The following is a 15,405-nucleotide window of genomic DNA, read 5'->3' as shown; positions in this document are numbered from 1 at the left end:
GCCATGTTGATCCTCCTTTCTGAGGGCCACAGGTCTGTGCATGAATGACACTGGCATGTTCCCAGCCAGCTCACACTTTTCTCTGCATGCAGGTACCTTAGATGACAGTTTCTGGCTTAGCATCTAAAAGGAAATGTGTACTTTTAAGCAAGCTGTCGCCATCCTACTTACTCCTGGTTTTGTAAAGGTAGACTGGTATTCATCAAATTTAAAAGTTCAAAAGACAAGCTGAATCATAATGAAAAGAAAAATACCTTTTTTTCTACTGCACCACCCCTTTTGCAGTCCTCAGAATTTCCTTAGTAAAGGGTTCTCTTGCAAATATGTATATATGTATTTTGTATGGGGATATGTCCAAAACTGTCCAGTTGTTGTCACGTTATCTGAAAACAGTGTATGTTCAATACTGGAGTTAAAACTGGACACAGATTATTTAAAAATATATGTTGTTTAAAGATGACAGACAGAATGCTCTGCAGTACCTATCTGATAATATTTGAAATTCATATAAATAGTTTTTAATGAAGGAGAGAGTGTTCGAAAAATAACAAATTTATTGTATTTTGCTTGGGAAAAAGTAATTAAAATTATAACTTTTGCCCTGCTTTCAATGAGACAGATACTTGGCATATTCATTCAGAAGACTGAAACAGTTTTCAGGAGTTTCAGATAGTGCTCATTTCCATTCCAGAGTTCATAAAATAATTTGGATACACATTCACATAATCACAGAATCACAGAAAGGCTAAGGTTGGAAGGGACCTCTGGAGGTCATCTGGTCCAACCCCTGCTCAAGCAGGGCCACCCAGAGAAGGTTGCCCAGGACCATGTCCAGGTGGCTTTTGAAGATCTCCAAGGAGGGAGACTCCACAGCCTCTCTGGGAAACCTGTACCAGTGCTCCACCACCAGCACAGTAAAGAAGTGCTTCCAGATGTTTAGATGGAACCTTCCATGTTCCAGTTTGTGCCCATTGCCTCTTGTCCTGGCACTGGTCACAAACTGGAACAAAGCCTGGCTCCATCCTCTTTGCACCCTCCCTTCAGGTAACTACAGACATTGATGAGATTCCCCCCGACCTTCCTCTTCTCCAGTCCCAGCTCTCTCAGCCTCTCTGCATAGGAGTGGTGCCCCAGTCCCTCAGTCATCTTTGTGGCCCTTAGATGGACTCCCTCCAGTATACCCAGGTGTCTCTTTTACTGGGGATCCCAAAACTGGATGAAATACTCCAGGTGTGGCCTCCCCAGTGCTGAACAGCAGGGAAGGACCATATCCCTCAACCTGCAGGCAACACTATGCCTAAAGCAAAATCTCCTGGGAGGGTACTGAGCCACGCTGGGTGTTGCATGCAGCAGATGGGGTGACCGGGGTGCTTTCAGAGGTGCCTCTCTCCCCCAACTCACCAGGGACCCGGCACCCCTCCCGTCTCTGCTGGCGCCAGGCCACACGGCAGCTGGTGAGCGCCATTAGGAGAGGGCCTGGGGGCGGCCTGCCTTCCCGCTCACCCCCACCAACTGCTATTCATTGAAACAGCTGGATCCGGGGAGATGGGGAGGAGGAGTAGTTAGAGCTTTATGGACACAACTGCTTTGGTGTGGATTGTCTGCTAGAGGCAGCGATAATGATAGCTTTCAAGGCTAATATGTTTGACTAGAAGGGGAGCTGGTACTGGAGGGAAGGGAACAAGTCAGTAGCAATCTTTAAACGTATGAATGACTGTCAGGATTCAAATTTCAGCCTTCAATTGATTTCATACACTGCTCTGTCTCTCCTCTCCAGTGCTTTAGTAGTCATTAAGTGAACTTGAACGTGTTTGTATTGATAACCCTTTTTACCAAAAGCTATGAATTTCTGAAGCAATATAAATACAGGTATAATTGTGATGTCACGTTGGCAGAATGTATTCCAAATACTTCTCAGAGATACAGATACATTTAAAGTGGTAAGTATTCCAGAACTAATGCTATTATTAGTTTGATTTACTGCTAGCCAGTCAGCCTTATAAAAATCAATCCCTAAGCTCATAAAATATCTCCCTAAAATTTGTAATTTTTTACTCTCTCAGTAATAAGAGGAAAGGTGAAGTTACAGGTTTATCTTTTCTTTCTCTGTGCCTTGCTGGTTGAAAGGTATCTCACAGATTGCTCTGATATATAGGGGAGTGTGTATGAGAGAGAGATAGGTTATGGAAGTCACGAGATATAAGGTAGTTTAAAAAAAAAAAAAAGAGCCATCTTTAGATGTTTTGGATGACAAGTCTAACAAAGACTGTCAGTAGAATAAATGTGGCTATGTTAATACATTGAACCATTAACATGTGTCCTTATCATAATGGAACTTATACAAAGGTAGTTGCTGTCAGATTCCACTTGATACGTATGGCATGTTTGTCTGATGCACTGAACGACAACGATATCTATTTCATTTCAGCTTTGAATTGACACTTCAATTTTAAATCACCCACATAACACCTTAGCTTAACTCTGAGCTTCTGCTTGATACTCTTTGTTTTTTGTCATTTTCAGTATGAGTATACTGAAAAGGCGTTATAGGCAATCTGCTGTAGTGTGTGTGTATGGTACATTTGACCTCTGGACAAGAATGGAGTTTCATCCTCCAATGCTTTTAATTCTTATCCTTGCAGAGACTGAATTTGTTGCTTGAATTAAAATAGTATGTCTTGTTAATGCTGAGAAGCGGTGACCCACATAGCACAATGGATTCATTTGTCAATCCTGCAACTTACGAGCTTTCTGGTCATATATGTCTCAGCAGCAAATCAACTCAGAAATCATTTAATCAGTCTATCAATGGATCCTTTCTGTCAGTAGTCTGAAACCTTAACTTTTCAGTATCTCATTGGGCAGCAGCAGGCAAAACAGATAAAAAAATACTAGATATTCCAAATCTGAAAACTCCAGCTTTCAAATTCACAGCTTGAATACAAACGAATCTTAAGAAGTAGGATCCGGAAATAGCCTTGAATTTCGAGGATATTCATGTTCTGATCTGGCTCTAAACTTCAGAATGCAAACCTGCCCCCATTTGTTAGCATTTCTGAAACACTCAACACACAGTTACAGAAAGCAGTGCCCTTTTGTTCCCCCTATAAAGAAACAAGCTTTCAGTGCTTTTTGCAATTCCCACAGGCTGAGGCTAGAGCCTGAATAGTTTATAACAGCCAGTGTTATGCAAATGTCAATCATATCCTATTCTGTTTATTTCCAGTATTTATATGTTTATTTAAGTACTTGCCATTTCTTTTAAGCCTTGTATAGCCAATCAGGCCAACAGCGGTCTAAAAGAACAGAACACTTTATTAGTGATATGCTTAATGCAGTTTTTTTCCTCTTGTAGATGCAAGATTTACGGAATACAGAAGGAGCCCAGTATAGTTCCCATCCTCAGATGGCAACCATGAGGCCAAGGGTTCAACCTGCAGATATTAGGCAGCCAGGAATGATGCAGCATGGGCAGCTGACTACTATTAACCAGTCCCAGCTCAGTGCACAGCTTGGTTTGAATATGGGTGGAAACAATGTTCCTCACAACTCACCCTCTCCACCTGGAAGCAAATCTGCAACTCCTTCACCATCCAGTTCAGTCCATGAAGATGAAGGAGAAGATAGCTCTAAGGTAGGCTTAGATGCTAGGACTACTATGTAAATTATGGATATTTTTAGGACCTGCTAAATGAATTATATGGCCACAGTTACTAAGGTGATACTTTATACATTGTTGGTGGTTGACTGAAGTGAATAAAGGGTTATGAATAGAGAACTTGTAGCTTCCAGTCAATTCTTCAGGCAGCTTGATAATTCTTAATCCATAATTCATAATTCTTCTTTGTGAGAGCAAACTGGAATCCTGTTAAGAAATAAAATCAAAAAATAAAATTAAAAAAAAAAAAAGGGATAGCCTTTAGGACTTCTATATAAAAGTTGAGTTTTCTCACTTGCATAGAATGGATGTTTCCCAGTTAAAGATCAAGTTACCGCTGTAAAATGTATGAATGGTGTGTACAATATGCTAGTCTTTTGCTAGTCTTTTCTACTTGGTCACAGAATGAGTAAACAGCACATCATAACAACCAGAACAGAAATAAACAAACTGAAAATCTTACCTTGAAAAACTTGAAAACTCATTATGCATTTATGCATTTGGAAGTGACAACACTCCAGCATGACACATTTAAGCTTCATTTTAAGTGTTCCTACAAGTATAAAAGTAATAATTATCACTCAAATAATAAAATAACCTTAATTTAAATGATAAATGATAATTGACTTAGCACCTTTTATGCAAAAATCTCCCAAACTTCCCCAAATCCTGAACACATGCCCAGAAATAAGCCAGTATATCTTCATTTTGCAGACACAAAAGTTGAGATAAAAAAAGATTGGGACTTAACACAAAGTCATCCAATAAACCAGGCATGTAGCATATTGAAATTGAGAACCTCTTAGCTCTATTTTATGGTCACTACAAAATAACAATTGTTATGCAGTAGTGAAGATGTTGTATCATGGCCATATCTTGTGGGGAAAAGCTGTAGACTTGCAAGGAATGTGAAGAAAATGCATTGTGAGTCACTGAGGAGGTATAATCCAGTCGAGAAATATAATTCTGATTTGTTTTCAAATTATATTGTTTTTCATGCCTCAAGCTATAAAACAATCTTATAATTGAAGACATATGTTTTACTGCATTTTAAATAAACTCAGATTTAAAGTTTTATTTCAGGTCTTTCTGCTAATTCCTCAAACTTTAGGTTTCAAAAATTACTGAATAATTCATACATTTTAAATGAGCACTTCGTTACTGAGGGAGATTTTAGAATACTACTATGTAAAAATAATTCCAGACAGCCATTACTTTTACAGAATAATTTATTTGCTACTCCATTTTCTTTGCTAGTACTTTTTGATGGGAATGTGCAAGATACTTTAAAGTTCTGGAGAAACACCCAATCAAATAATTGGTGTCCTATTTTCTTTTATAAAATACTTCATCTATTTAACCCATATTTCTGATGTACTTTATCACTGCAACACTTCATGCTAGCAGAAGTGTAGGATTTTGACTTCATGCAGACAGTACACAAATGAAGACAATAATTTTAATAATAATCACTGATAATAATCACTGCAGACCAAGTACATCTTGGTCCTTTGTGGAAGACAGATTATATACTGTTCAACTTAAAAAAAAAAAAAAAGTTATTTTGGAAAACTCTTTAAATCCTCTCATGCTCAATGTAAACAGAAAAAGATGAGAAAAGGCACAGAATAGAACATAAAATTGAGAAAAATAACTCAGTATGCAGAAGTTTATACATTGCCTTAAAATTTTTCAATAATCATAATTTCTGTTCAAACAGAAATGTTTTAAAGGATATTAAACTTGGTTAATAATGATGGAGAGCTTAAATTAGTTTCCAACTAATAGGGATTAAACTGTAAACTTTATGGCAGGTACATTATAACATACCTTTCATCTCTGGGATTTCTTACATCTTCCTGAAAATGGCTGAAGCTGGCCACAGTTGGATCTGAAGCAATAGTTCCACTGTAGTTCCCTCCATAAAGACAAGAGATTTTGAATAATTGGCATAAAAAGCTAGTGTAATGTTATAGTTTATTATTTAAACCCTCTGCTGTGTATCTTTCTGTTACACGGCTCTCCCTGGAAGCTGCCAATGCATTCATGGATAGAGATACTTAGGATAAACCAGCTTGCTATGGAGATCCTTTTCCACAGCCACAATGTATTAAATTTTCTCAGCTCTGCTTTGGAGGGATATGTGAGGTTTCTTCTCACTGCAGAAATTCTCCTCCTAGTGAAAGGTACTGGATGTGGACAGGAAGACGTAGAGCAGTCATTGTGTCCCTTGTGAGAACCTCTGTCTTTTACCTGAATATATATAACTTTGGTAAAACTTAAGTTTTTTTCTTTTTTCTATAAACAGTCGTGTAGATGTGTGATACTACTTAATAGATCAGGGCTAGAACTCATTATTCTGTATTTGAATAGAAGTGCACATTGCAGGCTTGTAGAAGCTGCTGTATCTCACCACATTTGAACAGCTTCATGAAGTTAGTAAGATGTTCCTGCTATGAGGACTGTGTAAAAAACAGATCACTGTGAATTCACCTTATCATTAATATCACTAGTGACACTCTGCTATTTAGCAAGCAAGAGAAGATGTTTGCCACTGTACAAACATTGATCAAAAAGACAACATACATTTTCAAATGGAATAGATCTCCATCATCTCAAAGTCAGATGACCTCTGTTAGTTTCTGTTATCTAAATGCCCAGCCTTACAAGCGAAAGAGAAACCACTGGTTTTTTGATAGCAGATTTGGTAGCAAAATCCCTAACAACTATATCTACTTCTATCTAGAGAAAAAATAAAGAAATCTCAGTGTCCTGTTCATGTTTACATGAATTTATAAAATGTGTTGACAGAAGGTATGAGCAAATGTATGTTTGGACTAGAAATATAATTGTATTCCTACTGAACCACTAATTTCTATGCAGGTAGGAAATGGCCATTTCAGCTACATTTCAGTACATATTCCAAATGCCAGTAATGAGGAAACTTTACAAACTGATGTAATTGTTCATATGTTGAGCTTCCAGGAAGTTCATTCTATGGTAAATATTCAAATTGCTCAAAACCCAGTCCAATGTACACAGAACTAATGGCAGCAGCTGCTAAATATTTTTGGCTGTACTCGTTCTAATAAAGGCTGTTTCACATAGGCATCTTGGACTTTGAATTGTACATATACCCTCTAGCACAAAAATAGGATAGGAACTGCATTATAGAGAGCTCAGTTGTCCTAGATGGTGTTGCTCTAAAAGCAGGACAGCTGAGGCTGCTTGACCATAAGATTAATCATAACAGTACCATGAATATAAGGCTGTATATATACACTGTCAGAAAGTGGCCTATGTCCATAGAAATATGAACTGTAGTCTTTGACCAATTATATTGTTTCTGCAAGTAGTATACATCCCTAAGTCTCCTTAATTCCAAATGTACTATGTGGGACTATAGTAAGAAGAAGAAAAAAGGGAGAACTTAAAAATCAGTAGTTGTAAGTAACTCAGAAAACATTATAAACAAAGTGACCACTTACCACATGCTTTATTCCAAACACCTAAACACTGGAATATTACAGTTATGTAATTCTTGTCATTTTTCATACTGTTGGATTGCTAAACATGTATCTGGTTATTGCCAAGCATAATTGTGAAATGCTGGAAGCATTATTGGTTTGCAAATATGTATTTCTTCATAGATGGATAACAGGGTTTTCTTCCATGCTCATTTGAATATCACTTATGAGAGATTTTCGAATAATGTAGTTTAGAGGAAGGATAGCGAGAGGACTGCAAGTAGCAAGAATTAACTAACAGAAACACGATTACTAAAGAACTGCTGCAACATATTCTCTTTATGTGGTAGAGGTTTTACAATATTTACTTTATATGATAAGAGTTATAAGTAGAATTCTATGTTGTCTGTTCAGCCTATTATGCAGATGGTGCTTGATTAAAATCTATTTTAAACTACAGCGATTACTGCAAGATAGTGTGCATAAAACAGCTCTCTTAGCTCCATTAAAGGCTTTGGTACTATTGCAGTTTATTTTAAATATGCTTATAGACATTTTCCAGCTTCTCAAGGGACATTTAGATATCAACGATGTGCCTTACTTGATAGTTTTAAATCCTACACTCGATATTCTTGTGATCTGTTATGTGTGCAACATGGTTAATGTACACTTCTTTAAAATGAAAGATTATTGCTTTCTTGTGATAAATAAGTTAAATACATCACCATAATTAAGCAATAAGCCATGACAGGAGGTGGATTACCATGAGCTAACTACACCTCCAGGGATTTTGAGGCACAAGTCTATGCCTAGCAGAGTATATGTTTTTTATTTTATTTCCCATCTGTCTCTGCTTTGGTGGTTAGAAGTAGGGTCTATGAAGCTGATAGAGTGATGAGAGCATAAGGTAGGCCATCATCTCAGCCGTTTGCAAGGTTATTAGTACTGAAATTCTGGTATTCTTTTTATTTAGTTATTTTCATATAAGACAAACAAAATTTCCCCTGAGAGTACTCTCTTTTTAACAGTAGGTTTTTGAAGACTCTTGATCGTTCAGGTTAGAGAATAAGATTTTAGAGCCATTCTCAGAACAGTTTACCAAAAGGCTTCTTTACACAAGTCTCTGCAGCATATCACCTAGTTTAAGAGTAGTTTAAGTAATGTGGTATCCTAATAAACAAAGAACCAGTAAATTTCATTGTGAAAAAATACTTTGAAAAGAGGAAACCTTGACAAAGAATAAAGATAAAAACTTTTACTCTGGCCCCAATTACTGTCAAGCCTCCTTGCTTATGGAGTTTGCATAGAACTGCCTGAGGCCTTTAGAATGATATTGTCAAATTAACTAGGGAGACCTAGTTAATCACAATTTCTCTGGTAGTTTTAACTACCATTTAGCTGGCAGTTTGGGTACTCTGTAGAATGAAATGATAACAAGAGACTAAAAGTTGGATAAATTAATAATGGGTAGCACACTGCTTCTATTTCTCCATACTTTCTAAAATGATGCCAGGCTCCATGGCCATTAACTTTGTATTAAAGTTACAAAGTACCTACTGTAATGTAATGCCTAGGAAGCAATCAACTTCATTTTCAAATTATGGCATCACGTTGTTCACATGTTTAATAAGCCACAGTGATCAGATTTTTTCACTGCAGTCACCTCTGTCCGCTTGGGCACCACACAGTGAAGTATATAAGAAAAATACGAAAGGCTCAGATGGTGAATATTGTCATTTTCGTCATGTGGTTCTGCTGATTTGAATATCTCTGCTGTGTCACTTAATATGCATTATCAAAAAAAAAAAAAAAAAAGCATGTGATGAAAGTCAGATCTGGTCAATTATGACTTCTGTGCTCTTGATCTTCTCATATGTCAAACTGCTTATGATGCACGCAGTACACTGGACAAAACCAACAAGAGAAAAAAGCCACTGAGCCCTCTAGTAAGATCACACATCAGTGCTACAGGTATAGTAAATCAAGTGATCTTATCAAGAGAAACAACGTAGCCATGGAGCTATGCTGAAGCATCTGAACAGTGTCCCTTTATGTCCCTTGTGTGCATGTAAGTCACCTAGGAATGGAGGGTGCTGTCCTGATCAAGATCTCTGAGCTATTAAGTGGCAAATTGTTGTTGCCTGTAACACATTTGCACAAATACTCATGCACTATTTTATTCAAGTGGTACACACATATGCACATACACTGCTCTTCATATACCATTATACCATTCCTCTTTTCCTTTTCTCAGAAAATCAGGAATTTGCATTTACATAAGCAGAGGAAAAAACTATGCAGCTAAATCCAGATGGATCAGAACTGGTCCTCCAAAGGGTTCCAAACTGTCTATACTGGCAAAAATTTGTTTCTTCAGATTTTAATTAGAAGGTGTGCAGTAGTTTCTCTATACCTTGAACCATTTTATTCACAGTCTCATGACTGAGACTGAACTGGTGGTCAGGATGTAATGAAACATGTCCTAGATTTACTGCATGTCATAGCCATTAGTGATAAAATTTGGAAGAGGTAAAAAGATGACTACATGAGAGGATAACAATTATATGAAAGCAAAATATAAAGCCCTTTAAGGGGAAAAGTTACATAATCCAAACTGTTTATAGCAAATTTTATATAGGAGACTAAGTCAGATGGTGTCAACATTTGGATTATCAAATATGACAACTAAAATTGTGTTTTTGCATACAAAATCCAAATTCTGTGTATGTGTTACAGAAACTACAATGATGGATGGACTGAATTAAATTGGATTTTTTTATAGCACTTTTCTAATTTTATGTTACAGGTCAATGGAGGAGAGAAGAGACCTGCTTCAGATATGGGAAAGAAACCCAAAACTCCCAAAAAGAAGAAGAAGAAGGACCCAAATGAGCCACAAAAGCCTGTGTCTGCCTATGCATTATTCTTCCGAGACACTCAAGCAGCCATCAAGGGCCAAAACCCCAATGCTACTTTTGGCGAAGTCTCTAAAATTGTAGCTTCAATGTGGGACGGCTTAGGAGAAGAACAAAAACAGGTACAATATGTGCTGCAGCTCAGAGGCTTTGTTTCAGGAAAATGTTATCTGGGTCATCTAAGCACTCTAGGCAGCTTCTTTTGTTTGCAGGGATGAAATCTGAATATGTGCAATATTAGGAACATGGTTTAAAGAGACTAAGATAAGGAGAGTATTATTTCATTTCTTTTGTCAGTGCATGAAACCACTAAAAGAGTTTTTTAGTTGAGGGTGTGACAACAAACTTTTAGATGATGTTTGGTATTGGTTTATGCTGACGTCAGTGAGCCTAAGATTTCAGGGCAGGACAGACAGGGCAGCATTGCCTTGTCTATGACAGTGTGGTGTAGGAAGACATTGCCACCAAAAAATATATTCCTGTGCAGTAGGACCTGACATACATGTGAGCTCCCAATTGTTCCCCCAAATACCATTCATCCTCTCTTTAGCAAACCATTGCTTTTCTGTTGTTATTGGTTTCATTTTTACTATCTGACAACAGAATGGATTGGATAGATAAAGAAATGGGAACTTTAAGAAAGATACAGGTGTGAAAGGAAAGGATATACTGAATGGGCATTATAATTGGATACAGGAGACCTGGGTGGGGATGGACAGGGAGTACTGGGAGTACTGGGAGTACTGGGACAAAAGTACCTGTCATTTATTCACACTGAACATACAATTATTACATAATTAATATAGTTAGTATGTCTAGCAATAAAAAGCAAAATAGTACTATGATTTTTTGTAGGTAAAGTAATTTGGGCTTGAAAAAAAAAAAAAAGGTTTTCTTCACTAATAACTGGAAGGTATATGCATGTCTAGTTGCCTGTCAAAGTAGAAGGGTAATAAGAATCCAGATTTGGCACTTACTCTGTCCAGTATGTACCCTGGCATAAGGTCAGCACTTGGAAGGTTTAGCTTGAGGAAGAGTAGCTTTCTATATCTAGGGATCAGAAATGTCACTTGGCCTGGTGCTTTAGGGACGTGGTTTGGTGATGGGACTTTGTAAGTCAGGGTGATGGTTGGGCTTGATTGACATGCAAATGATTCTAAGATTCTATGATTAAGGTTATTTTGTTGTGTTGTGTCTTCCTTCTACCATTTTCAGTATGTCCAACAAAGGCCAAGGTACATCCTTGATCTGACAGGCTGTTTAGACCTTCCCAGTACAGAGGTTCTCTCATAGTTGAGCATTACTTTTTTGGGAATATGATGATGGATGTTCATTCTTAGAAAAAATTCAGAGTATGCTTTTTGTTAAGCTCACAAGCAAGAGGTTTTCATGCCATTCCTCCTTGACCTGCATACCTGCAAGCTGGCAGCAGGGATAGTGCTGAACCACACAAGTAGTAACCATTGCTCAGCAGACTACCCAAAAAGCAGTTCAAGAAGCAACATGCTACACCTGAGGTACTTAGCCAGGACCTCAGGCCAAAGCTAAGAGACTATAGTTTCTACCCTTAAGAAAGGTCCTTGGCCAGAATCACTCCCCATGTTTGAATCTGCATGCCCTAACACAGCTAAGAATACTCCAAGTACTTAGATCTATATCTTGGACCCATCTTGTTTGCCTGTGGGATCGCGTATCCAAACTTTTCCAAAATGGTGAAAGGCAAAGACCCGAACTTCTCAAGAAACTGTCTGTCTAGTTATCTCTCTCTAGTGGTGACACCAACCAGAAAAATTATTTCGCCAAATCTTGTGCCTGTTTTTTCTCCCCTGTTTTTCATAATGACCTAAATATGTGGCTGTTTCAGTGGTCACCATTTTTCTTTCCATAATTTTTGCTCTGCGTACAAAGCAGAAGACTTAAATTCATGCGTAACAGTCCAGCACCATATAATGGAGATCAAGCTAAAAGAATACATATTTCCATGGAATTTGTCATTTTATGAGTACCAGAAGAAAGTTACCAGCCTTTCCATAGAATTTGGCTTAGGAAAAGTGCATAAAAAAAATAAAATAAAAATTCAGCTTTAACTTGGATTTCCTGTTCTGGTTGAAAGCAATAATTGAATAAGTCCCACAGTGGAACAGCAGAACACAGTTTATTTTCCTTATCTCAGTTGTCCTTAATTTAAGTTGGAACACAGGAGAATGATGTGTTGCAGAGTCCACATAACACATCCATGAAAAAATGGCTAAAACTGGATTTTTAAACCAATTATTCCAAGAGTTTGGTTAACATATCTTTGTTGCTCTTTGACTCATTTTGCCTATTCATTATCATCTATTAGCACTTGTTAAAACTCCAGGCCCAAGCCCTTTCTAATCTAGCATTGTACAAAGAGAATAAAAGGTTTTTCCCTATTTAAACAAAACAAAAAAAAAAAAGTGATCCTATTTTCTAGAATAAATTTAAACTCATTCTTTATTCCATTAGGGATCTAATAGTACAAAGTAATGATTACAAGACATCTTAACTGACTAGATAGCCTGTATTTTAAAGGCCTAATTTTTCAGATCCAGAGCATTAGTAACTGTTATGAAACCTGTGTCTCTGGTAGGGAAATTGGACTCTAAAAATGCTAATGATTAATGCATTATTTGGAATTTTGCATTGAAGAAGCTTCAGAAACTCAAAAGTAGTTAACTAAAAAAACAAACACATCATTAGAGGAATGCTTTATTGATGAATTATACTTGCCGGAAAAAAAATCAATTATCATAAAGCTTCTGGCTTTTATGTTTTGGAAGCAAATACTTATTCTGGAATTTAAATAGAATTATATTTCCAAATTATTTTCCCTGAATTGGAACTCCTTTACTATTTAAATAGTAAATATAAATGAATCAGAAAGTAGAACATAATGCAGCTATTGAGAAAGAATAACCCTGTCTTTTTATGCCAAAATGAAATCTTCTCTGTTCTATGACCTGTGCCAGCTTTTTCTGAAATGCACAGAATTCTTCTTGTTTATCCCTGCAGATTGACCACAGAACCACAGAATAAGTAAATGTATTGAAACTCAGTACAGTAACAACCTGAGGGCAGTATATGTATGCTCAAGCCTTTGTAAAAATATATATATATATTAACCTGACATATTAGATTGTAGTTTAAAAGGGTTTGTGCAAGAACCACGTATGTTTTTCAAACTGCAAAGAAACTAGGAAAATGTGGTTTGAGAAAATAGAATTTGAATGACAAAAAAGCTGCGTGTCTTGCTGAGGTTAGGGGGATTTATATTTAAAAGGTATCACACACTGATTCTCTTACTGTGCAAATCTTGCAATTTATTAGATTAAAGCATATAGCAGTGTACTTCCACTCTCATTTTACCGTATGAAGACATTTATATTTTTGTGTCATATGCTATAACTGTTCCCATTAATTTCTGAGTATACAACAACCATTTTCAAACAACTCTGGTGTGTGTTTGTATTTTGTATGTCCAAACCTTTATACACAGAGAGCTCTAGGAATTAAAGGGGCTTATGATGGCATAGCTTTTTCTCAAATTTCGATTTGGGTACAATAACGACACATAATCAGAAGCAGGGACTGTGCATTTACCTTCATTTTTCACTGTGAATGTTTTCTAAAAGTGTTCTGATTAGTAAACCTGTGAATGGAAAGCAGCTGTAGCAGTAGTATGCTAGGATAAATTCTCCCCAGTGTTGTAGCCATAGCACAGGGACATTTTCAGTGGCTTTTCTAGATCCTCTCTTACTATCATGATCATTGTTTCCTCCTTAGTCAGTACTATTCTTCTGTGCATCCCTTTTTATAGCCTATTTATGTACATCATTGCCCTTTGCACACATTTTTATTGCAAAGGGGAGAAAAACAGCCCCCAGGGAAGAGGGTTCAGCATGCTAAATGGTCAAAGTCTGTGGCTTTCAGACAGAATGCTGGTTCAAACTAGGTAAAAAGGCTACTTAGGTCATTTTCTGTCCTTAGATGAAAAAGGAGAGTCGTTTTAAATCAGTACCAGATGTGTGTGTACTAAATGAACCTTAGGTTTCTAATTGGAGGCCTAGTAAAGCGGTAATATATGTGGCAAATTACAAACAAAATGTTCTTGTTTACATTAGTGTAACTTTAAAACTTCAGCAAAGACCTTAATAAATGTGCTATTATACTAAAAATGGAATTGAATGTCTATTCAACAAAATTAATCTCTGGTGTAGATTCAGTGATTTAACTGGAATTCTAGCAGGAATGAAGTTGGCCTTCTATGAACAGCTTAGTGTGTGCATGTACATGTATATGTGTGAGCATGTGTTTCTGTGGGCTTACTTAAGTGTTGCACTAGCCTTGCATCAGGAAGAAGGATGGATTCACCTAAGGGGCCCAAAACTTAACGATCAGATGAAGCAGGCAAAGAGACTGTTTGAGTGCTGTAACATATGCCTTCTTTCAGGCTGCATAATTCATACACAATAATATTAGCTGCAACAGTTAGCTCAATAGTAACACCTCATTATTTTATCCCTCAGTATTTATTCCTATGTTTGACGCCTCATGAAATTACTGTTAATGTGTTTATATAAGGGCAGATCTGACACAAGTGGGAAGAATTTAATTTCCCACTCATTCTTTCCTGCTGATGTGTCCTCTTCCCCTGGTAGAAGTGGCAAGTGTAAATAGTTAATTTGCTTCAATTATGAGCCTGTCCTGCTAAATTAGAAGCAGCAGGAATATGAAGAGCCAGAATTATACTTATGAGGCAGCTGACAAATCCTCTGAGCTTACAAAATCAAATCATTTACTCCTCATTGGTGCTGAAAGACCCACTAGATAAAAGCTGCAGTTTATTCTTTAACATCTGATGGAACTTGGATTGTATGTTACCAATGCTTAAGTAAATTGAAGTCCTTGTGCATTAGTGTCAATGTTTCTGATGTTAGCATTTTCGTTATAACCCACAAGCTTTCAAGGGTTTCTATTTTGGTCAGTAAAAATAACCCAGACCGATTTGGGTATGAAAAATATCTGAGCATGTTTTATAAGTTTCTTTTTTGGGGAAGAGAACAGTGAAGTTTTGGCAGCACGCTCTCCAGTGCCAGGATGAATCAGGCAGATTGGGAGTAGCTTTAAAAGTAAGCTGGTGAACACTTCATGACTAAAATGCTGACACTTAGATATAGCATAACTCCTGGCATAACACCAGAGCTTCTCTTGTGGTATGAGACATGAGTCAGATACAAATGGATCTGAGATTGGTGTTTCAAGAGGCTTTGGTTCATCCTGGTCTCCAGGGACATGTAACCTCTCTCCTAGGGCACTACGCTGTGTCACTTGATGTCCCTTG

General features: G+C 37.1%; 1 protein-coding gene across 7 annotated transcripts in view; it reads left to right on the top strand.

Moving 5' to 3' along the window:
• The window catches only part of TOX (thymocyte selection associated high mobility group box), a 223,762-nt gene that overhangs the window by 174,371 nt on the left and 33,986 nt on the right, over positions 1 to 15,405 (top strand). For 6 of the 7 annotated variants that reach the window (XM_035553224.1, XM_035553225.2, XM_035553228.2 and 3 more), the window contains 2 exons: positions 3,356 to 3,634; positions 9,932 to 10,162. In XM_035553224.1, coding sequence (XP_035409117.1) covers positions 3,356 to 3,634; positions 9,932 to 10,162 — 510 coding nt within the window. The remainder of the gene's footprint in view (positions 1 to 3,355; positions 3,635 to 9,931; positions 10,163 to 15,405) is intronic. The other variant, XM_035553229.2, reaches the window with a different exon arrangement.

The sequence above is a fragment of the Cygnus atratus genome, chromosome 2 (genome assembly GCF_013377495.2).
Source record: "Cygnus atratus isolate AKBS03 ecotype Queensland, Australia chromosome 2, CAtr_DNAZoo_HiC_assembly, whole genome shotgun sequence".
Lineage (NCBI taxonomy): Eukaryota > Metazoa > Chordata > Aves > Anseriformes > Anatidae > Cygnus > Cygnus atratus.
The sequence above is the reverse complement of the archived record's forward strand: the minus strand, read 5'-3'. Positions and strand labels throughout refer to the sequence as shown.